General features: G+C 45.2%; 1 protein-coding gene across 1 annotated transcript in view; it reads left to right on the top strand.

The window, feature by feature from the left end:
* The window catches only part of ADAMTS3 (ADAM metallopeptidase with thrombospondin type 1 motif 3), a 141,220-nt gene that overhangs the window by 103,682 nt on the left and 14,184 nt on the right, over positions 1–23,354 (top strand). Inside the window, exons 12-20 of the mRNA XM_035103109.3 lie at positions 476–621; positions 1,478–1,653; positions 3,092–3,225; positions 5,993–6,116; positions 7,913–7,993; positions 15,834–15,997; positions 18,819–18,984; positions 19,987–20,119; positions 21,936–22,143. Of these exons, the coding sequence (XP_034959000.3) occupies positions 476–621; positions 1,478–1,653; positions 3,092–3,225; positions 5,993–6,116; positions 7,913–7,993; positions 15,834–15,997; positions 18,819–18,984; positions 19,987–20,119; positions 21,936–22,143 (1,332 nt within the window). The remainder of the gene's footprint in view (positions 1–475; positions 622–1,477; positions 1,654–3,091; positions 3,226–5,992; positions 6,117–7,912; positions 7,994–15,833; positions 15,998–18,818; positions 18,985–19,986; positions 20,120–21,935; positions 22,144–23,354) is intronic.

The following is a 23,354-nucleotide window of genomic DNA, read 5'->3' as shown; positions in this document are numbered from 1 at the left end:
ATGGACTGGGGTAATTAATTAACTGTTAATTAATTATTAATTAAGTACAAACTCAGTTATGCTAACAGAAACAACAACACACCATTAAAATACACCGTGAAGCAATTTCATTGATACATTAAAATACAGAGGCTTAGACAAAAACCATGAAGGAGAGGGCTTGTGATAACTTGCAAGCCACAATGGCTATGCTCTGCCTCCACCCTTGGAGGCAGCAAGGTTTCTGAATACCAGTTGCTGGAGACCACAGGAGGCAGAAGTCCTCTTCTGTTCGGATCCTGCTTGCAGGTTTCTCGCGGACATCTGATTGGCCACTGTGAGAACAGAATTCTGGACTAGATGAGTCACTGGCCTGATCCAGCAATGTTCTTCTCGTTTTAACAATTAAAATAAGGAGTTCAGGTTAAGAGATCAGGGCGACTTCAGAGGGTCTAATTTGTTTATTTTTTTGTCTCATTTCTCACTTTACCCTTAGTGGTGCTACAAAGGTCACTGCATGTGGAAAAACACCAACCAGCTGAAGCAGGATGGCAGCTGGGGAGCCTGGACGAAATTTGGCTCCTGCTCTCGGACATGCGGAACCGGCGTTCGCTTTAGAACGAGACTATGCAACAATCCTGCGTAAGTCGGCGGCGCTTCTCCTGCGACCTTTTGCGCGCACAACATCTCAGGGTGGATATAAGGAGGGTGCCCTCTGATGAGCACTATAGTCAGTGGCTCGAAAGAAAAACTACTCAGGACTCCCTGAGTCAAAAGCCAGACAGGTGTAGAGATGGATCAATGGGGTTTGTGGTCTGGAAGGGGAGAGAGTGGGGGGCTGGGATCCGATCCAGCTTAGACCCAGCCCCAAGCATATTATTATTATTATTATTATTATTATTATTATTATTATTATTATTATTATTATTATGAAATCGTTGTTATTTGGTTTCACAAATACAAAGTTATAAAAATCCAAACATCTATCCATATACATTGATTCCTCCGAATCTCAGGACTTCCCCACACCCCCTGCATGGGGTCCCATTTTGAACCTTTAGAACAGCATATTCTTCCATACTCTAACTTTTATATCAATCCATATTATCCATGGTAATCGTTACACTACAAGTGAATTCAAAACCCTGCCACTGTTTCCATCTGCTTACAGTGGTCTCCTAAATAACTTCTTATAAAAATTTCCCATTCTTTTATAAAGTTTTTGTCCTCTTGGTTTCTGAGTTTTCCAGTCAGTTTTGCCATTTCAGCACAGTTGTTCCTCCATACATGAAAAGTCTTTTCTGTTCCTTTGGAATGTTGATACCTGAAATTCCTAATAAGAAAGCTTCTGGTTTCTGAACAAAAGTGATCTTAAACATTTTTTTCCCCTCTCCATTTCATTTCATCTGCCAGAAAGCTTTTATCACTTTACAAGTCTACCACATATGATAAAGTTACCTTCAAGCATTCTAATCAGGCCTCGTTTCTCCCCATTAAGGCCTCTTAACGGGGGTCAGGATTGTGCCGGCGTCAACTTTGAGTACCAGTTGTGCAACATGGAGGAATGTCCAAAACATCACGAAGACTTCCGAGCCCAGCAGTGTCAACAACGCAACTCACATTTTGAGTACCAGAGCAGTAAACACCACTGGCTGCCTTATGAACATCCTGATGGTAAGTGATGGTCGGTCCTCTTCTGCAAAGAGCTGTTTTGAACGTTGCAAAGGAGTTGGGAAAGAAGAACAAATAGCAGATGGGCAATGTTCATTCCCCTCCACCAACTCTTTTCCCTCCAGTAGGGAAGCCATAGGGACCCAGGTGGCGCTGTGGGTTAAATCACAGTCTAGGGCTTGCTGATCAGAAGGTCGGCGGTTCGAATCCCTGCAATGGGGTGAGCTCCCGTTGCTCGGTCCCAGCTCCTGCCCACCTAGCAGTTCAAAAGCACATCAAAGTGCAAGTAGATAAATAGGGACCGCTCCAGCGGGAAGGTAAATGGCGTTTCCATGTGCTGCTCTGGTTCGCCAGAAGCAGCTTAGTCATGCTGGCCACATGACCCGGAAGCTGTCTGCGGACAAACGCCGGCTCCCTCGGCCTATAGAGCGAGATGAGCGCCCCAACCCCAGAGTCGGACACGACTGGACCTGATGGTCAGGGGCCCCTTTACCCTTTACCTTTAGGGAAGCCATCCAAAAGCCACTTCTCAATAATAAATTCTTCTCTTGAGCATTAATAACCAGAACTATTACAAAACGCAGTGACTGGTTAAATATAACTAGGGAAGGAATTTTGTTAGATCTTTAGTCTACCAACTCAACTCAAGTCTTTCGTGTAGCACAGATTGATCTCCTTTGATTAAAGATGAGCCTGGCCTAAAAGAGGCTTTCATAGTGACCCTTTATAGCTTCTCTGACAACTAAGCGTGCTCGGAAAGCTGAGACTAGGGAGATGATAGAGAGATAGCTAGAAAGGTAGCTTTAGTCATTTATTGTATTTATATTAGGGCTGTTCAATACAGCCGCAACTTGGTTTTCAAACAGCCTAGTTCTTGAACATTTTGGCTCCCGAATGATCGAAACCCAGAAGTGAATGTTCCAGCTTTTGAACATTCTTTTGGAAGCCAAGCGTCCAATGAGGCTTCTGCGGCTTCCAATTGGCTCCAGGAGCTTTCTGCAGCCAATCAGAAGCCGTGCTTTGGTTTTTGAATGTTTTGGAAGTCGAACAGACTTCTGGAACGGTTTCTGTTGGACTTCCAAGGTATTACTGTAATTGTATTTATATTAGGTGCCTTCTGGTTCGGTCCAGGGCTCATTTCAGTAATCCTGATTGGGCCTTGATCTGACCTGGCCATGATTTTGGGTCCCAAACTGAATCAGGGCCAGAGGGATTGCTGTTAAACCACCCTGGGAATTGTAGCTCTGGGAGCAGAACAAGGGTCTCCTAACAACTCTCAACACCATCAAGAAACTGCATCTCCCATAATTCTTTGAGGAAAAGCATGATGGTTTAAAGTAGTTTGAAGGATTGATGTGAATGTGGTATGTGCTGCTTGTGTAATCCAACAATTGTTCACGGGTTTGGGCACATATTCTGTCCACATTTCTACACCGTGTAGCTACCAAAAGATGCCAACTCTACTGCCAATCCAGAGAGACGGGAGATGTTGCCTACATGAAACAACTCACCCATGATGGGACTCGCTGTTCATACAAAGACCCCTTCAGCATCTGTGTGCGTGGGGAATGTGTGGTGAGTGAGGTCTTCCTGACCATCCCAGTTGCTCTTTTTAGCTGGAGCTGTTCACAAAAGACCTTGCAAGACGTGTTCAGTCAAATATACATGGCGTGGCTTCTTCTTTTTTGAAATCGTTTTTATTTGATTTTACAAATATAAGTTTATAATAATACCAAATACATATCCATATAAAGAGATTTCTCTGAATCTCGAGACTTCCCCCCATCCCCTCCAATGGGTCCTATTGTCAACATTTTCAACTGTGTATTATTTTGTAATCTATATTTTGTATCCATCCACGTTATCCATACTGTTTGTTACGTTGCAAGTGAGGTTAAAATCCTGCTAATGATCTCATCTGCTTACAGTGGTCTCCTAAATAAATTATAATTTTCCCCATTCTTTCAAAAAGTTTTTTGTTCTCTTAGTTCCTGAGCTTTCCAGTCAGCTTTGCCATTTCGGTGTAGTCCATCAGCTTAGTTTGTCATTCCCCTTCGGTAGGGACTCTTTCTTCTTCCCATCTCTGGGCTAGTAGTATCCGTGGGGCTGTTGTCACATAAACATAGTGTGACTTTTAATTGGAGAGGGTGAAGGACAAAATTCTTTTATGAGAGAAGGTCTCATGTTCAGTTGCCAGCAATGTTTTCCTCCCTGTGTGTTTCTTTGTTACAGCTTTGCATTGAATAATTGCCCCTGACATTTCTGGGGATGGGGGGTCTAAAGCTCAGCTCCTCTCATTTTGGCAGCTGGATTTGGAGGATGGATGGCGGCTAACAGATTGAGATTGAATCCTGACAAGACAGAAGTACTGTTTGTGGGAGACAGGAGGCGGGCAGGTGTGGAGGACTCCCTGGTCCTAAACAGGGTAACTGTGCCCCTGAAGGACCAGGTGCGCAGCCTGGGAGTCATTTTGGACTTACAGCTGTCCATGGAGGCGCAGGTTAATTCTGTATCCAGGGCAGCTGTTTATCAGCTCCACTTGGTACGCAGGCTGAGACCCTACCTGCCTGCAGACTGTCTCACCAGAGTGGTGCATGCTCTGGTTATCTTCCGCTTGGATTACTGCAATGCGCTCTACGTGGGGCTACCTTTGAAGGTGACCCGGAAACTACAACTAATCCAGAATGCGGCAGCTAGACTGGTGACTGGGAGCGGCCGCCAAGACCACATAACACTGGTCTTGAAAAACCTACATTGGCTCCCAGTACGTTTCCGAGCACAATTCAAAGTGTTGGTGCTGACCTTTAAAGCCCTAAACGGCCTCGGTCCAGTATACCTGAAGGAGCGTCTCCACCCTCATCGTTCTGCCTGGACACTGAGGTCCAGCGCTGAGGGCCTTCTGGCGGTTCCCTCACTGCGAGAAGCAAAGCTACAGGGAACCAGGCAGAGGGCCTTCTCGGTAGTGGCACCCACCCTGTGGATCACCCTCCCATCAGAGGTCAGAGAGATAAACAGCTACCTGACATTTAGAAAATACCTAAAGGCAGCCTTGTTTAGGGAAGTTTTTAATCTGTGATATTTGATGTATTTTAATCCTAGTTGGAAGCCGCCCAGAGTGGCAGGGGAATCCCAACCAGATGGGCGGGGTATAAATAATAAATTATTATTATTATTATTATTATTATTATTATTATTATTATTATTATTATTATATTCTGAGGGGTACTTCTGAAAGCACCCCCTTAACAAAGCAGCAGAGAAGCCATGGAAGTGCTTTGAAGAGCTGAGCCCAGAAAATTTTGGTCTGGGGTACGGTGGTCCCCTGAAGCAGGTAGATTTTGATCCACTGCCACCCAGCTTTGGTGAGGTGCTTTTCAAAGAGGGATAGGCAGGAAATCTTCTCCAGCTTGGATTTTAATCTGATCTGGAGAAGAACATGGGAGCTTCTGGTGCTCACTTCTCCTTTGAAGCAAGCATTATCAAGTACCTGAAACTCATTGAGGCCCTGAGCTGGAAGAATTTTGCCAGCATCTCTGCTTAAAACTTCCAATGGTTATGCCTGAGATGTAACCCATTGAAGAAAATGACACCAAAATTTTGAACAGATTCCAAAAATTATTTGCCAGGAAATGTGGAATTCCACAATCTGCATAAGTATATTCTGTAAGACCAGAATTTACCTGGCTTCTGCAAGTCATGAATGGATGCAGTAAATTGTGCAGAGTAACTCCTGAACTGCCAAAATTGCTTTTGAGTCCCTGAAGTTTACTCGGCCATATAAACTAGAGCAGGCATGGAGAACTGAATCCAGCTGGGGGCCTGAATCCTTATCTCCCCGCCCCTGGGCCAGGTTTGATAGGTGGGTGGAGCCCCTCACCTTTCAATCACCTGATACCACAATGACATCCTCTGCTGGTGCTTGCAAAGCCATTCGTTGGTGTTTGAAAGCCCAGTGCAAAGTGCTTTGGGCCTGCAAACCCCTTTTTAGCCCAGTCACATTTTTGCCCATCAAACCTGCAAAGCAGGTCAGCATGTCTTGGCTGAAATAGCCTCATGGGCCTAATTACACTTCATGGCTGAAGGTTCCCAACCACTGAACCAGAGACTTGCTCCCCACTTCCTTTTCTTTTTGGGTGACAAATGTAAAGATCTGCCAGAAACTGTATTAGATGTGTGGTATCACAACTTGCTGTTGTGGAGCACACATAACACCTGCACTTTCATTGGGAAAAAATATATTAGGAGTTGCAAATTTGACCTGTGCATTTGATTGTGTTCATTTCCAAACAATGCTTCCCCTGATTCTCTGCTCTGATGATACGGTGAACATCTCTTTTTGCAGAAAGTGGGCTGCGACAAGGAAATCGGGTCCAACAAAGCTGAAGACAAGTGTGGAGTATGCGGGGGAGATAACTCTCACTGCCGGACGATCAAAGGGACCTTCACTAGAATCCCTAAGAAACCTGGTAGGGATACCTCTACCTCCATGACTCTTCCATATTACCATTAGTTTCCAATGTTGTCCTTCACCTCTGCAGAGGAGAAAAGGTGCTGAAAGCCTAAATCTTAACATGAAGTGCTTTGACCATGATTGCAAATGTTCACATGAACTGACTTCAAATGTTCATGTGGACTGGAATTGGTTTAATACGGGTCACAGCAGGGCAGCCAGCCTGTAACCCTTTAGATGTTGTTGGACTCTTAGCTACCATCATACACTACCTGACTATTGGCCTCACAGACTGAAGCTGTTGGAGTCCAGCATCAGTGTTAAACGGATTCCAGTCTGCACAACAATTTGGAGTCATTTCGTGCAACCATCTGAAGCAACTGGAAATGGAAATTTCAAACTGATTTGCAGACCTTTAAACTGAGCTTGTGAATGATCCACAGCACAACAGCATGCCACGCTTCAATTTTTTATTTATTTAGTTTTAAAAAAAGATTTCCAAGACATTTTGCGGTAAGTTCAAGACACCAGTTGAAGCATTTGCAAAGCTAGCAAATGCAGAAAAAAAATCTGTTAGCTGATGTTTGGGGATGGTCTTTGTCCTTGGGGCAGCGTTTGAAGCATTAATTTTCCATTCCACAATCATGTTTCTCAGTTATTTATCATTAGATTCCATTTTTGTTTGGCATCGCAAGAAAAAAAAATCTAATCAACCTCTTCCAACAGGAAAACAATTAAGCAAGAGGTGCCAAAATGAACTCAAGGTTCTGGAAAATGAAATCTGCAAGTATCCAATTGATTTTTCACAGTCTTAATTTTCATTGACTTGATGTTTTTAAGTAAAAAAAAGAACTGCTGCAATGTGTGCAAAAATCTTTCAAACTGAATGTTGAACAGACTGATTCATGCTTGATTGATTAAGAAAAAAAAAGCGCTCATATGAAGACTCAGTCAATGAAAACTCAAGACTCCCATGCCCTAAATTACTAACAAAAGACATTCTGTTTAAGGGAAAACAAGAGGCGCGTTCACTTTGCCTAAAGGAGCTCGTGATGTTTCTGTTTCTGAAAACAGAGAATCTAAAAATATTCTGGGTAAGTTTTGACTCTTTGCAGAAATTTGGGCATCCATAGCCACCGCAGAACCATCTTTTCTTCTTGCATTACTTCTAATTGCTGACCAGTCACTTACAGGAAAAGCAAACACAGACAAACCATTTTATGCTTCCAATGGGAGCTTCTTGAAAGCTGACAATATTCTGACCATGAACTAGATTCACTGAAGTCTGTCAAACAGTAAGCTGAAATTCTTAGGGTGTTGAATTTGACTTGCGACAGCAGCTTCTGTGCTTTCACAAAATGCCCCGCTGGCCTGATCTCAGCCACCGGGGAAGAAATGAATTCTTAACAATGTGTATTTATTATTCTGGAAAGGATCTAACTGACACATGATAACAGGGGTAAATGATCCCTGGTGTCCTGCTATTTCCATTCTACAAAACATAGGAAACAAAAATGCTTTGTCTAAATTACCCAGATTGATATGGTTCCCCAGAGAACAAAATGAAGTAAATGGCTTGCAATGAGATTGCCTCCCCCACCCCCCATTGAAATATGGGGAATACAAGGCTGCCTAATCGCCAATATTGCAAACCTACTTGTCCTTAAGTTGACTGTTCATGGGTTTATGGATGCACCTCTTCTGCAAATGGGGCCAACCTCTTCTTGCAACCTACTAACCCTAGCAATGATTTTTCTCTCTCCTTTTGTTTCTCTTCTGCCTCCTCCCAATGCCTTGCTCCACATGCGAAAGGCTACCTTAAGATGTTTGACATCCCTCCGGGTGCTAGACATGTGTCTGTCCAAGAAGACGAGGCTACCCCTCACATTCTTGGTAAGTGCTTCTCTGCTTAGGTTTGACCATGCTGCCAACAACTCTGCCCTAACACCACATTCCAGAAGATGCCCAGCAGGACCCATTGCAGACATCACCCTGGTCACTTGGGGAGTCTGAGTGGTACCTCCTGTGGTTCAGGTTGTGGAGCAATTCACTTGACATTTTATTTGCGGTTCACTATCACTTTTATAACCCGTGGAACTCAATTCAGCATGGGGAAGAGTTAAAAAAAACATAAGAGGAGACCTGCTGGATCCAGAATCTTGTTCTCACAAGAACGGTCAGGCCTGAAGAGCACTCATCTCCCTTTGGTAACTTCACAGATAAGAATTAACAAGCAGTTGAGAGATTTATAGTCCTTTCATTACAGCATCATGTTGCGAGCACAAATACACATCTCTCTGCAAGGAGGGCAGTTGGCTACTCTAAACCCTCCTCCCAACTTCCGCAGCATTTTGGGTGCCAGCAGGAAGTTCCTCCCTCCCTCTGATTCCTTTTCTCGCTGATACGTTCGGACCTCTGAGTCTGTGGTGAGGGGGAGGTCCCCCACACTCCCAAGTGATTTCTCAAGTCGCTGCCCCCTCCCTTCTGGTTCTCTTGTCATTATCTCAAAACCGGGTAACTCCTCCCTAAGCTTTTCAGCTTCTCTCTCACTCTCTCTGCTTTTAAACACGCTGTGGACGGGGGGGACGACTCTTCCCCCTCCAGCTCTCCATCGGAGAGAAGCTGGTCTGCCATAGAATGTATGACCCAGTCCTCATCTTCAGACCAATCCCTGACAATAACCAAGCAGATTTCCATGGGAAGCTCACAAGAAGTACCTGGGTGTTCTCCTCACTTGTGATTTACAACTCCTGGTATTCTTAGGCCTACTGTCTTCAACAGTGGATGTTGAACAACCCTATTGTGGCTAGTAGCCATTGTCTGGCCCTGTTTTACAACCATCCAAGTTGGTAGTCATCGCCACTTCTTGTGGGAGCAAACATCCGTAGTTGAATGATGCAAAGTGTTTAGGAGCAATTCTTTCCAGTCTGTCCTGAATCTTTCAACATCCATGCACTGAACAGACCCAGAGCTCCTTTACTTTATCACAGTTGCTGCAGCCCGTCTGTCTGGGTGTACATCTAAGATGCTTAAATAGCAAACCAAAGAAATATAATGTGTGAATGAGGCAAAGCTGTTTAGTAACCTGAATCAGAGAGCTAGAAATGGATGCAGCTCCCTGCCGAGTTTATATTCCGTCATGAACCCAGCTTTCCTGCCATGTAGGTCATGCCAAGGCACTTCATTTGAGCAGGCAAGTGAATTTGGCCAAAAACTGAAGCTTAAAAACATGTGGTTGAGCTTGGCCTGGCCCTATCAATTTCTGCTTCACATAGGTCACTAACTATGCTAGAAAGGAGTTATTGTTTTAAATTGTGCTTTCTCAAATCCATTTCTGCCTGATGTATTGAGTATGCAGACACAATTGTGCTTTGCAGAATTATATCACTTAAAGTGGTATTTGTCCAAGAGGGTCCTGCCCCCCCCCCCGCCCCCCATGTTTCCATTCAAAAGTTTACATTCTGAGGCATCGGTAATATCATGCAATGGCAGCTGGCACTTCTGAGCTTTAGAAAAGCACATCAGTCACCTTCCCACCATTTGTGTCTCATAACGTTGCCATGTATTTAAAAATATCAGTCAGGAGGAATCAATTCATATTTTTTTTCAAGTCCAACAATTGCAGATGATTTGTCGGCCATCTGAAATCTAAACCCCTCAAAGAAATAATAGCTGGTCTTTGAGAAATCAATAAGATGCTCCTTTGGTGCAGATGTGCATTGTATGAGCTCTTTTAAAGCTGATGTTCTCTCTCGGTCCACTGTTGATTTGCTGATATTCACTATAATGGCATATTTTAGGAGGAAGATCAGTCAATGGATCCACAGATGGGAGGCGATTAAACTAAGTGGTGGTCCTCATCTTGAAAGCATGTCCAGAAGAGAAGACTGTTATTTATGCCTTTAGGTGCAAAATAAATAGCTTAGCCATTTTATAATATCATTATTCAACAGAATTGGAGAAGAATGAGGAGCTATATCAATTTGCCATGCAGAAGGCATGAAGCTGTAAGAAAACTGAGGGGCCAGGAAAGCTGGTCCCTCAGGAAGTAGGGGTAACAGGGTGGTAGAAAGATTTCATGCCCGCGCCTTTCCAGAACCCATTAAACCCCTGGAGATGCACACTGTTCATTTAAAGAACATGAATACACCACCCAAAAAAACTGGAAACTGTAGCTTATACCTCACAGAGCTACAGTTCCCAGAATCCTTCATAAACTATAGAACCCAGGGATTTTTTTTTTTAGTGAAGGCATATAGCTTAAATGTGCCCCAATTGTACTTTGAATGTTTGGTATGGATGTGATAGGGATGTGGGTGGCACTGTGGTCTAAACCACTGAGCCTAGGGCTTGCCGATCGGAAGGTCGGCGGTTCGAATCCCCACAATGGGGTGAGCTTCCGTTGCTCGGTCCCAGCTCCTGCCAACCTAGCAGTTTGAAAGCATGTCAAAGTGCAAGGAGATAAATAGGTACAGCGGGAAGGTAAATGGCATTTCCGTGGGCTGCTCTGGTTTCGCCAGAAGTGGCTCAGTCATGCTGGCCACATGACCCAGAAAACTGTTTGCAGACAAACATCAGCTCCCTCTGCCAGTAAAGCAAGATGAGCACCGCAACTCCAGAGTCAATCGCGACTGGACTTAACTGTCAGGGGTCCTTTACCTTTACTTTTACCTTTACCTTTTTATGGATGTGATGTATCTCTCCTGGTTTGGTTACCCTTGACTTGATCAAGTCTACAGAGGTGGACAGATCAACTGGTTGATCCAAATGAGCAGCAAGAAATAGGGTGTTCCATGCTAGGGACCTGGCATAGATCACAATCGTATGCAAGTTTGCAAATCAGTGGCATTTAATTCAGCGGGACTTCTGAATAAATTTGCATTGGTTTGTACAATGGTGAGCTGCGAGCCTGGAAGTCTCCGGTTCAAATCCCTAGGTGGGCAGACCAAGCTACTATTCTTTCAGCCTTAATCTGCACATTTGAAATATGGAAATGGAAGTCCTCCTGGCTTGTCATAAAGCTTGTTGCAATGAATGCTGCAATAATGCATGTTGTTGTTGTTGTTGTTGTTGTTTAGTCGTTTAGTCGTGTCCGACTCTTCGTGGCCCCATGGACCATAGTACGCCAGGCACTCCTGTCTTGCACTGCCTCCCGCAGTTTGGTCAGACTCATGTTGGTAGCTTCGAGAACACTGTCCAACCATCTCATCCTCTGTTGTCCCCTTCTCCTTGTGCCCTCAATCTTTCCCAACACCAGGGTCTTTTCCAGGGAGTCTTCTCTTCTCATGAGGTGGCCAAAGTATTGGAGCCTCAGGCAATTGGAGCCTCAGGTATTGGAGCTGAGGCAATAATGCATACGAAGCACTTAAACACTTGGGATGCACTCAGTCTGGATAAGCCTCTCCTCAAAGGTTTACTGTAGTCCCTGAGGACACCTACATTTCCATTTCTATTTTTTGCAACAGTGGATTTTATTATTTTTATCAGCCTGTTTTCCAATTGGCCACATTCCCCAGTTACATCTCTACAAGATAACAGCTGCAAATTTTGCCGTGTGTGCCGTGTGTGCACCCCAAACTGCTGGTAAGTGCCCCCAGAGTCGTTCTGCTGCCTCTTGCACATTGAAACAATTTCTGCGCCAGCAGTGGTGGCTGGTGCCAGTTGGGACCGATAGGGAGGACAGCGGAGAGCCCAACGGTAGGTGGAGCCAGAGAGCCAGGGATGGGCAGAAGCAACTAAATCTAGTGTTGTCTCCAGCCTCTTCCCTGGTAAGTTCTGCAAGGGCATCATGAGGCTAAGGAGAATGAAGCTGTCAGCCAGGGTCACCCCATGGTCTGGTTGCAAGTAAGAAGGCAGGAGGTGAGCTTGGTGGAATCGAGGCTGAAGCTGGTGGGATCCACCCTCCACTCAGCAATCTGCATCTTTCTTTCTTATAGCTTCGCTGCCAAAGGCCTAGGACCCTCGTACTTACGGGACCACCTCTCCTGGTATGTCCCGCAGAGGACCCTAAGGTCCATGAATAATAACAGCCTAAGGGTCCCGGGCCCTAAAGAAGTCAAATTATCCTCCGCCAGGGCCTTTTCAGTGATGGCACCGACCTGGTGGACGAGACTAGGGCCCTGCAGGACTTGATCACCTTCCGCAGGGCCTGTAAGACAGAGCTATTCCGCCTGGCCTTCAATTTAGCCTGATCCTCCATCCCCTTTTCCCTTCCCTTTTTCTATGAAGAAACCTTTCTGGATCCCCACATTTAAATACTTCCCTGGTCTCCTTGTGGGTCTTAGCAGGACTAACTTGGCTAGTTAGCCCTGGGAATGCTATATTTATGTTGTACTTTGTGTTGTTTTTAAGTCATTTTTTTTAAAAAAAAAATTATTCATTTTATAGGAACATCTATAAAACAATACTACAAATACAACAAAAAAGGGGGGAATCCACAACTCAAAACAAAATAAAACATTGAGAATATATTTTAACCCTTGCCCCTCACAAAGGGTGGCATATCCTCTCAGCTCTCACCTGGGAGCTTCCCATTCTTCTCCCAGTCTCCCACCCTGAGAGAAATTCCTTTCCCTTCCTCTCACGAAGGGTCTTTAATCACCTGTCTTTCACCTTCCTGTGTGGAACCTCATGATAAACCCCAAAACAACACATAATACAACTAACTACACAAAAAAAAATTACAGAAAATTTTCAGAAAATTATTACAGAAAAATTTCAGAAACAGACAGGAAAGAGAAATTGCTGAATTGGGACTCATTACCAAGCTTAAAACCACGGAGCCACCTGGGATGAACAAAGACATAGGATTCTTATCTCATTATGCATGATCAAGCTTTCTTTAGCCTCAGCCCTTGCTTTCCCCCCCAGGACCTATTGCAGCCATCAGCAGCCGTTAACAGCCATCCACAGGTTTACCACTCCCACAGCCCATCACCCATTCCCATCACCCCCCCCCCTGAATATATATAAGGGTCTGGTTGCTTCTGTTTCAAGTGTATCTGACGAAGTGTGCATGCACACTAAAGCTCATACTAAAATAAAAACTTAGTTGGTCTTTAAGGTGCTACTGAAGGAATTTTTTTATTTTATTACACAAAAAAAATGTTTTATATTTGTTGTTAGCTGCCCTGAGCCCGGTTTCTGGACCGGGAAGGGTGGGGTATAAATAAAATCATTATTATTATTATTATTATTATTATTATTATTATTATTATCTGATCTGATCTCCAAAAGCTACAGAATGCTCCTGATCATAGAACTGTAGAGTTGGAAGGGACCCTGAGGGTCATCCAGTCCAACCCTCTACAATGCAATCTCAACTAAAGCATCCATGACAGATGGCCACCCAACCTTTGCTTAAAAACCTCCAAGGAAGGAGAGTCCACCACCTCCCAAGGGAGACCTTTCCACCACCAAATAGCCCTTACTGCCAGAAAGTTCTTCCTAATATTTCATCAGAATTTCCTTTCTTGTAAATTGAATCCATTGGTTTGGGCCCTGGCCATTGGAGCAGCGTAAAACCAGCTTGCTACGTCTGACAGCCCTTGATATATTTGAAGATGGCAATAATTTCACCTCATTTAAAGGATCTTGGTGTTTCATTACCGCCTCTTTCCCTATCTCGGACTGCAGCTCCCTCCCTCCAATATTCATTATATTCTCACCAGGTTGGGCTATTCTTTCACATCTGAGTGCTGACAAGGGCAGCAGAAAGAGGGCAGCCAATGTAATAGCTCTTTAGAAAAACGTAGAATCATAGAATTGCAGAGTTGGATGGGACCCTGAGGTTCATCTAGTCCAACCCCCTGAAGTGCAGGAATCTTTTGCCCGACGTGGGGCTCTAACCCACAACCCTGATATTAGGAGTCTCATGCTCTGCCAACTGAGCCATGATCATAATGGTTGATCATAACAAATATTAGAACTTGTAAATGGAATAAGGAACATTAATCAAATTAATGGGGAACTTGGGCGATGGGGTTTAAACTAGTGAAGTGAAAAGGGAATTAAGGGGGGAATGCACTTGAAAATAATAATGAAACAAATTTAACTGGGAGTCATGGGGGACAGGGAGTGGAAATTAATAATAAAATTAAGTTATTAAGGAGTAATGGGGTGAATATTAATAGTGGAATGAAATGAATAAGGAGTAATAATGAAATGAATTTAGTGTGGCGTGACAGGGGAAAGGGATTAATAATGAAATGAGTTTTAAAAGGCTTAATGGGGAAAGGGGTGGAAATTAATGGTGAAATCTTTTTTTCAAAAGGTAAACGGGAGAAAGGGAGGGGGAATAACTATTAATTGCATCTAACATTTACCATTAAATGTGAAAAAGAGGAAGACACACTTTGGTTTCACCCTTGACATTTGGCCCTCAGCCTGAAAGGCATGTTGAACCATGGAACTCACCCCCACAAGAGGTTGTGATGGCTACCAACTTGGATGGCTTTCAAATAATATGAGACAAATGGCTTACAGTGGTACCTCGGTTTACAAACACAATTGGTTCCAGAAGTCTGTTCATAAACTGAAGTGAACTTTCCCATTGAAAGTAATGGAAAGTGAATTAATCTGTTCCAGATGGGTCCGCGGTGTTCATAAACCGAAAATTCGTAAACCGAGGTGTTTGTAAACTGAGGTTCCACTTTATTAATAGCTACCAGCCACGATGGCTGTGCTCTGTGTGCCTGATTGAAGGCAGTGAGCTACTGAAAACTGCAGGAGGGAAGAGTGCTCTTGTGCTTGGGCCTTGCTTGCAGGTCTCCTGCAGGTATCTGGTTGGCCACTGTGAGAACAGGTTGCAAGACTTGATGGACCGTTGGCCTGATCCAGCAGGCTTCTCTTGTGCTCTTGAAAAGGTTAGCCACCATTGGTGCCATGTAGTAATACTGTATTCGAATATAAGCCACACTTTAACATTTCACAGTTGGAATTTGGGAAAAAAAAGTGTGGCTTATATTCGGGCCAATACGGTATTAGTATCAGTGAACACCACTTTTTCTTTGACCTCTTCAAATAATTCTAAAACCAGCCACCCCAGCCTCTCGTTGCATGTGCTTTCCTTCATCTTCTCCCAACCTGCCCTTGCTATATATTTTTTAATCTGCTTTGTTCTTCCAAATTAGCTCTAGAGAAACCATCTATGCAGAGGCTACATCTACTTTCATATTGCGCCTGGAACACAGTGGGGTGGGCGGGGTTTGAATTAAAGCTTAAAAAGAAGCACTAGATAATGGGAGACAGAGCTGAGAAGCTCTGGGTCCTGGGTGGCCGCTTATTCATTGCCAATAAAAAAATGAACTGTATCACCAAAAGGAGGAGGAAAGACAACACAGATTTGCACAAATTGTGTATAGGCTAAATTTCATTTATTATATTTACTATAATTGAAATAGAAATGCATAGTGGGGTAGACTTAACAGGTGACCCTAGTCTGCTAAATGTGCCTTGGCAACTTCAAGGTCCATGATCTCCCATCTTAAGGTTCTTTAAATGGATTGGGAATGGGCAGCCCTTTAAACAGAGGATGTCATCAAATAGATTGCTTTCTGTAAAACAGAACACATTACTGCCCTATCGGAATCGCTAAACGAGACCCCAAATTTCATGGCATCGAAACAATGCAAAATGAAGGTCCAAGTGCCTTTTGTATAGTCTTTAAGGAAGACATGGCCCAATTTAATTGCAATGATTAATCAGCCACCACTTCTGCTTTTGTTCCTTCCAGCTGTTAAGAACCAGGCAACAGGTCACTATATTTTGAATGGCAAAGGAGAGGGATCTGGCTCTCGTTCCTTCATTGATCTCGGCTTAGAGTGGGAGTACCACATAGAAGATGACATAGAAACCCTTCAGACGGATGGGCCACTGTATGATGCTATTGTTGTGTTGGTAGGTCATGCTCCATTTACTGTTTCATAGAGTTTTCTTGTGTGACCAGCGGGGCTTGTATCTCTGTTCCATGCCAAGCAGTATCAACTTGGGAGATCCACTCACAAAACCAACAAGGACATAGCCATGTGGTTGTGACAAATTGTTCTGCCCAAATTGTGAGTTTCAAAACTAGAGGGAACCCATCAGTCATACATAGTTGGGGTGAACATAAATGGGACTTAAGATCCACCTTGTATCTGTCTCTGTGCCCTTTATACATACCAGTCTATTTCTGAATCACCTTGTGCTCTACACTTCAATCCAGGGCCGGATTTAGGTTTGATGAGGCCCTAAGCTACTGAAGGTAATGGGGCCCTTTATATGTCCAGCTGTCTTTTGTCAACAACAAATTGTCACTGTTTTGTGGGTTGAATATATGCTATATAGTAATTTATGGACCTAATAGGTATCTAAACCCATTTTATTTTTTAGCTTATATTTCGGAAATGTACATCCAGTTTTTTCCCCTTTAAATTTTTTTGAGGGCCCCAAGAGAGTGGGGCCCTAAGCTATAGCTTGTTTAGCTTACACGTAAATACAGTATTGCTTCAATCTTTGATTCGGGTTCCGATCTACTCTGTGTAAAATGAAGCTCTCTCTCTTCCCCATTCACTTTTATGGGGGGATCTGAAAATGGCTAATCATCTGTAAGGACTGAAAAGGAAGGGAGCAGTTACAATTAGTACAGTAATGATTGTTGTTGTTGTTTAGTCATTTAGTCGTGTCCGACTCTTCGTGACCCCATGGACCATAGCATGCCAGGCACTCCTGTCTTGCACTGCCTCCCGCAGTTTGGTCAAACTCATGTTGGTAGCTTCAAGAACACTGTCCAACCATCTCATCCTCTGTCGTCCCCTTCTCCTAGTGCCCTCCATCTTTCCCAACATCAGGGTCTTTTCCAGGGAGTCTTCTCTTCTCATGAGGTGGCCAAAGTGTTGGAGCCTCAGCTTCAGGATCTGTCCTTCCAGTGAGCACTCAGGGCTGATTTCCTTAAGAATGGATAGGTTTGATCTTCTTGCAGTCCATGGGACTCTCAAGAGTCTCCTCCAGCACCATAATTCAAAAGCATCCATTCTTCGGTGATCAGCCTTCTTTATGGTCCAGCTCTCACTTCCATACATCACTACTGGGAAAACCAAAGATAGGCTCTGTGGCCACCCTTATTTGTGACTTTCCCCTCCTGGATTGTAGCTGGATGTTTTCAATGGTCTGGCTGCCCCATCAGCCTGGAACCAGCCTGGAACTCAGTCTAGTGACCTCCACATGGTACATATTATCCTGGCTCCCATCAGATGAAGGACTTATATGCAGATTGCGGTTCCTACCAGAAATGTTAATGATCAAATCACATAGCTGCCAAGTTATCCCTTTTTAAAAGGGATTTTCCCTTATGCTGAATAGGCTTCCTCGCGAGAAAAGGGAAAGCTTGGCAGCTATGAAATCAGTGCATAGGCAAAGGAGAGGTCAAAGTCACCACAGGTGCAAGGCATGGCTAGGCTAGCCAAGATGTCCATCCAACAGTTGGCAATGCCCTCTAACTCCGATTAGAAAAGAAATAAGTGGGAAGGGCTTTAGTGTGGCAAACTTGGAGCATCTTTGGACTGCACAAGAGAATGGGAACGGCTTCTGGTAGCTGGGCCTGAGCCATACCTGCCAAGTCTCCCGCTTAAAAATGCGGGATCAGCAGCGGTGTGGCTCCGGAAGTTGCATAGAAGCAACTTCCAGGGCCGCTCCGCCCATGTGTGGGCACCGGAAATTGGGCAGAGAGGCACCGGAAGTCGCTTCTACGCATGCCCGGTGGCCATCTTGGTGGTGGCCGCATGGCGACAGCCATCTTGGTGACGGTGGCCGCATGGCGGCGGCCATCTTGGTGACGGCTGCCGCCATGTGGCCACCATCAAGATGGCCGCTGGGCATGCGTAGAAGCGACTTCCGGTACCGTACTGCCTGATTTCCGGTGCCCACACATGGGCAGAGCGGCACCCAAAATGGAGGCTCCCTGGCAGGTAGGAAATCCGGGGGATTTCCAGGATTTTTCTCCATTCAGGAGAAAAGCAGGAAATGTATTAAAATCTGGGGGTTTCCCGCGAAAAACGGAATACTTGGCAGCTAAGGCCTGAGCTGTCTGCTCAGGCCAGCGATGGGTGATGAAACAGCACCAGCTCAGAGTCAGACTTGGCATGGGGTGCCTCCCCTGTGGGGAGGGTCCCACAGCTCAGGTGTTGGTGCCAGGGTTGTGGGCTCGACTGGCATGGAACAAAAGCTTGATAGCCCCCTAGGTCCCGCTCCAAGATCATGCTGCTCATTGGCTGTGTCCCCACCATCACCAGACAGCTCAGGTGTCTCATAAGACCCTAACATACCTTGTTCCAGGGCCAGAGTCATCAGCCTCCAACTCCTCACGCTGCTTCCACCTCTCAGTCTGATCCTGACCAGCCCCAACAAGACATCGCCTCAAAACTCTTAACACATATCCCATCAACCTCAGCCAGCACAACCGTGACCAGGGATGATGGAGGCTATAGTCCATTAACATCAGGAGAGCACCAGGTTGGGGAAGGCTGCCCTCAACACTACCAGCCACAATAGCAGCACAACCACCAACTTTTGAGTTGGTTTTTTAAAAATAAAATAAAAAAATCACTTGCTAAGGTACAGCAAATACTGTATCTTCCTCTCTTGTTGGCTCTGAAAAGAAAAGAAAATTCCTAAAGGAAGGAAGTGCCCATGTTTCCAACTACTACTGACATTCTGTCCCATTTGCTCAACCTTTTTACAGATCATCCCTCGGGACAATGTCACGCAGTCGAGCCTGACATACAAATACATAATCCACGAGGATTCAGTCCCCAATGTCAACAGCAACAATGTACTTCAAGAGGACCTGGATACGTTTGAGTGGGCTTTGAAGAGTTGGTCTCAATGTTCCAAGCCTTGCGGAGGAGGCAAGTCATAATATTGTCTGGTGGGAGGGAGTAGAAGAATATATTGGAGAACTGTATGTGTCTTTTTAGTGCCCACACATGCAGGGGCGGAGGAAGGGGGGTGCAGTGGGGGCGGGTCGCCCCGGGTGTCACCACTGAGGGGGGTGACAGAACGCCGGGCAGCACTCACTTCGGGGCTCGAGCCATGCGTCTCTCCTAAGAGTGACGCAGTGGCTTGAGCGCCCACAGGCTCCGCGTTGCCCCCAAGAGTCCGCCTGCTGCCTCCCCCTCAGCTGTAGGGCGGCTGAGTGGGAGGAGGCAGGCAGACTCCTTAGAGGTCTCGTGGAGCGTCCTGCCCCAGCTTGCCTTGTCCTGCGGGCAACTGACTCCGCTCCTGGGCGCAGACAGGCCCGGCTGTAAGTGTAGTCCCAGTGGCGCGGGGCGCCAGGGCGCCGGGCCGGCAGGAGGGTGCTCACGGCGAAGCCGCGCTGCGAGGGCAGGGGCGCCGGAGTGATCTCCGTGCCTCAGCGCCAGGGCACCTGACCTGCTTGAGACGGCCCTGGGCGCAGGGCACGCATGCCGCCCCAGGCACCCCACCGGCTTGCTGCACTGCTGCGCACATGAAGAGTTGTATTTGACAGAACCACTGACACAGTGGAATCTCCCTTCCTTCTGCTCCCTCTGTGTGCCCCCACCCACACCAAATCTACTCTGAGAGTTTCTCCCAACCATCCCAAAAAGAGTTGGGGGGGGTACCCAAGGGGGAGAGAGGGAGGGGAAATGGTTCCACTTGTGATTCTGTTGGATTCAGTCCAAAGTTGTGTAATACGGGACGTTACATTGCAAAACCCATAACATGTGATCTTCTGTAATAAGCCCATAACAAGTGATCTTCTGTAATAAATTAAAAACTGCACCAAATTCTGCACTTGGGATGAAACTGGAGAGCTGATTGTGTTTGCATTGTATATGTGGGGTGTTTTTTTTTTCTTTCCTGAATTGTTGTTTGGTTTTCATCCCCAGGTTTCCAAGACACTAAGTATGGGTGCCGCAGGAAGAGTGATAGCAAAATGGTACACCGCAGCTTCTGTGAAGCCAGCAAAAAACCCAAGCCCATTCGTAGGATGTGCAACCTTCAGGAATGTACGCAGCCATTGTAAGCATCTGCTCCTTTTCAGTGACGTATTGGCAGCAGCAGTGTGGGGTCAAAAAAGCTTCCTCCAAGCGGGCATAGAGTCTCTCCTCAGTGAAACAACAGGTAGCCAGATTCAGTGATAGGCCCTGGTATTTGACTTCCCACAACTTACCAAGGCAACATATTAACGGACGATGGGAAATACATCAAGTGCTAACCCCAAAGCTATAATCCAGCTGTCTCAGAGGCTTTGTTTTGGAATCGGAGATTACGCTTTGCAGCCTTCTGCCTCTTCTGCACGTCCTCAAGTTTCTGCATACTTAGGCTGAAAGTTTGTTGCCTTTAACTATGTGACAGAAAGAACTTGTCGTTCTGCCTATTAAATCCTGCTCAGATTAGACCTGATGAAATTACTGGGCCTAAGAGAGCCATGACCATTGATTCAAAGGAGTCTACTCTGAGTAGGATCCAGTTATATACGCATCAATTACTATGACTATCATTATTTGATGTCTGTGCAGCAAACTCATACAAAAACATAGCCATTCAGTGTCCAGAAGCTCAGTTAAAACTGGAACAACTTAACAAATTTTAAAATGGAGCAGAATACATTAAAGAAACAAAAATACAAATATGGGTCATGGAATCGTAGAGTTGGAAGGTACCCAAGGGTTGCCTAGTCCAACTCCATGCAATAAAGGAATCTCAACTACAGTGGTACCTCTGCTTACGAATTTAATGCGTTCCGAACGCACATTCATACGTTGAAAAAAATTGTAAGTCGAATCCCATAGGAATGCATTGGGAGAAAAAAATTGTAAGTCGAAGCAACCCTATCTAAAAATTCGTAAGTAGAAAAAATCCTATCTAATCCGCATCCAAGATGGCGGACGGAGCTCCGTTCGTAAGTAGAAACATTCGTAAGTAGAGTTATTCGTAAGTAGAGGTACCACTGTATAGCATCCTTGACAGGTGGTCACCCAACCTCTGCTTAAAACCCCAGAATACCACTGTATTCTGCTCTGGTCAGACCTCACCTGGAGTACTGTGTCCAGTTCTGGGCACCACAGTTCAAGAAGGATACTGAAAAGCTGGAACGTGTCCAGAGGAGGGCAACCAAAATGGTCAAAGGCCTGGAAACGATGCCTTATGAGGAATGGCTTAGGGAGCTGGGTATGTTTAGCCTGGAGAAGAGAAGGTTATGATAGCCATGTTCAAATATATTAAAGGATGTCATATAGAGGAGGGAGAAAGATTGTTTTCTGCTGCTCCAGAGAAGCGGACACGGAACAATGGATTCAAACTACAAGAAAGAAGATTCCACCTAAACATTAGGAAGAACTTCCTGACAGTAAGAGCTATTCGACAGTGGAATTTGCTACCAAGGAGTGTGGTGGAGTCTCCTCCTTTGGAGGTCTTTAAGCAGAGGCTTGACAGGCATATGTCAAGAATGCTTTGATGGTGTTTCCTGCTTGGCAGGGGGTTGGACTGGATGGCCCTTGTGGTCTCTTCCAACTCTATGATTCTATGATTCTAACCACCCCACCACCCCCATGAAGGAAGGTGCACCATCTTCCAAGATGGTCCATTCTATTGATGGACACCTGACAAAATGTTCTAATCATGACCAATCATTTTCACAAGAAGGTTTTCTAAGAGAACCAAGTCTAAAGTTGGTGCCTGAAGATCTTTACAGGTGATGCAAGCTAGATTTAGCGACAGCCAGCGACGATGATATTTGTGCTGCATGCAGATCAATCCTGGGCAGAGTTAGTCTTTTGCACTACCGGTAGTTAGTGTATTCCTATTTAATGCTCTTCTCTCTGCCCCATCTCAGCTGGGTATCAGAAGAATGGGAGCATTGCACCAAAACCTGTGGGACCTCTGGTTATCAGATCCGAACCGTGCGCTGCATCCAGCCTCTCCACGATGGTGCAAATCGCTCCGTCCATTTCAAGTATTGTAGCGGGGATCGCCCTGAGAGCCGTCGGCCATGCAACAGGACGCCGTGCCCTGCTCAGTGGAAAACCTGGCCCTGGAGTCCAGTAAGCAAAATGGGTCTTCTGTGTTTCATCAACCATTATGGGCTCAGGTAGCCAAAACAAACAAAAAACTCCACCTTTGGGCTAAAAAGCCCAGGACACTCCATTTTGCCAGAATGGAGAGAGGTTATTGACAAGCAGGCCCTCTAACAAAATGTTGTATCATGGAGAGCATCAGTTCAAGGTCCCAGGCATTCCACTGCATTTCTTCCTTCCCCCTCAGTTTTCCATTCCCATAAAATTAAGTCCATTGATCTTGCTTTGCCGTCGCTGGGCTGTTCTTTGGGGCAGGGACCCCCCAGCTGAGGGATCTCCCCCTCCTAACTTAAAGCCTCGTGAACCCCCTGTTAGAATATCGGGGTGTCAAGCCCTATATTCTCACTCTTGCCCACTGGCTTCGGTAAAGAAGACAGCAAACAATCGTAGCTGTTTAACTACGTTTATTAGGGAGCGATGGTTAGGGAGCCCCCGGGAAAAAATCCTGGTGATACAGCACTCTTTTGTGTGGGTTGTGGGTGGTTTTCTGTCAGTAATTCGGCCGTCCCGGGGGCCAGTTGTCAGACTGGTCCCACAGGCCAGATATGCGATTGCTCTCACAAACGTGATGGACAACACACAAGTCAGTAAATAAGGCTAAACTGCTTTATTTACATATAAAGAAACTGGGAGCTCTACATCATGGCTCCCTCTCTCTGGCATCACAGCCAGTAAAGAGAAAGAACAAAGGAACAACAGTCCCACGTAAACATCCTGTCTACGTCACTTCTACTCTGTGGGAATGAAAACACATACAGTCATATGATACCCAATAACCCTATGACTGCAGACGGGGAATGAATCCTAACAAACCCCCCGATTTATGCCCTGTGCTGCAGTTCACCATTGGAACTACCTGCAACTGGATTTGGCAAATAAGGAATTATTCTTAATTATTCTTAATTAATTTAGTATACTGCCCTTCATCCATAGATCTCAAGGCGGCTCACAACATAAAAATACAAGATTAAAAAACTCAAAATGGCTAATAAAAACAAACACAGACCAATAACCCCCAACCACTCACAGCTTGAACACTGGAAATAGAGGGAATTATATTTGTCTAATTGCACACACACTCATGAGTCTTCTTGAAACAGATCAAAGACCCAACTAAGTCCAACATCCTGTTTCTCACATCCAGATGCCACAGTGGGATGCGCACAAGCAGAGAATCC

Source organism: Zootoca vivipara, chromosome Z1, assembly GCF_965207765.1.
Source record: "Zootoca vivipara chromosome Z1, rZooViv2.hap1.1, whole genome shotgun sequence".
Taxonomy (NCBI): domain Eukaryota; kingdom Metazoa; phylum Chordata; class Lepidosauria; order Squamata; family Lacertidae; genus Zootoca; species Zootoca vivipara.
The sequence above is the reverse complement of the archived record's forward strand: the minus strand, read 5'-3'. Positions and strand labels throughout refer to the sequence as shown.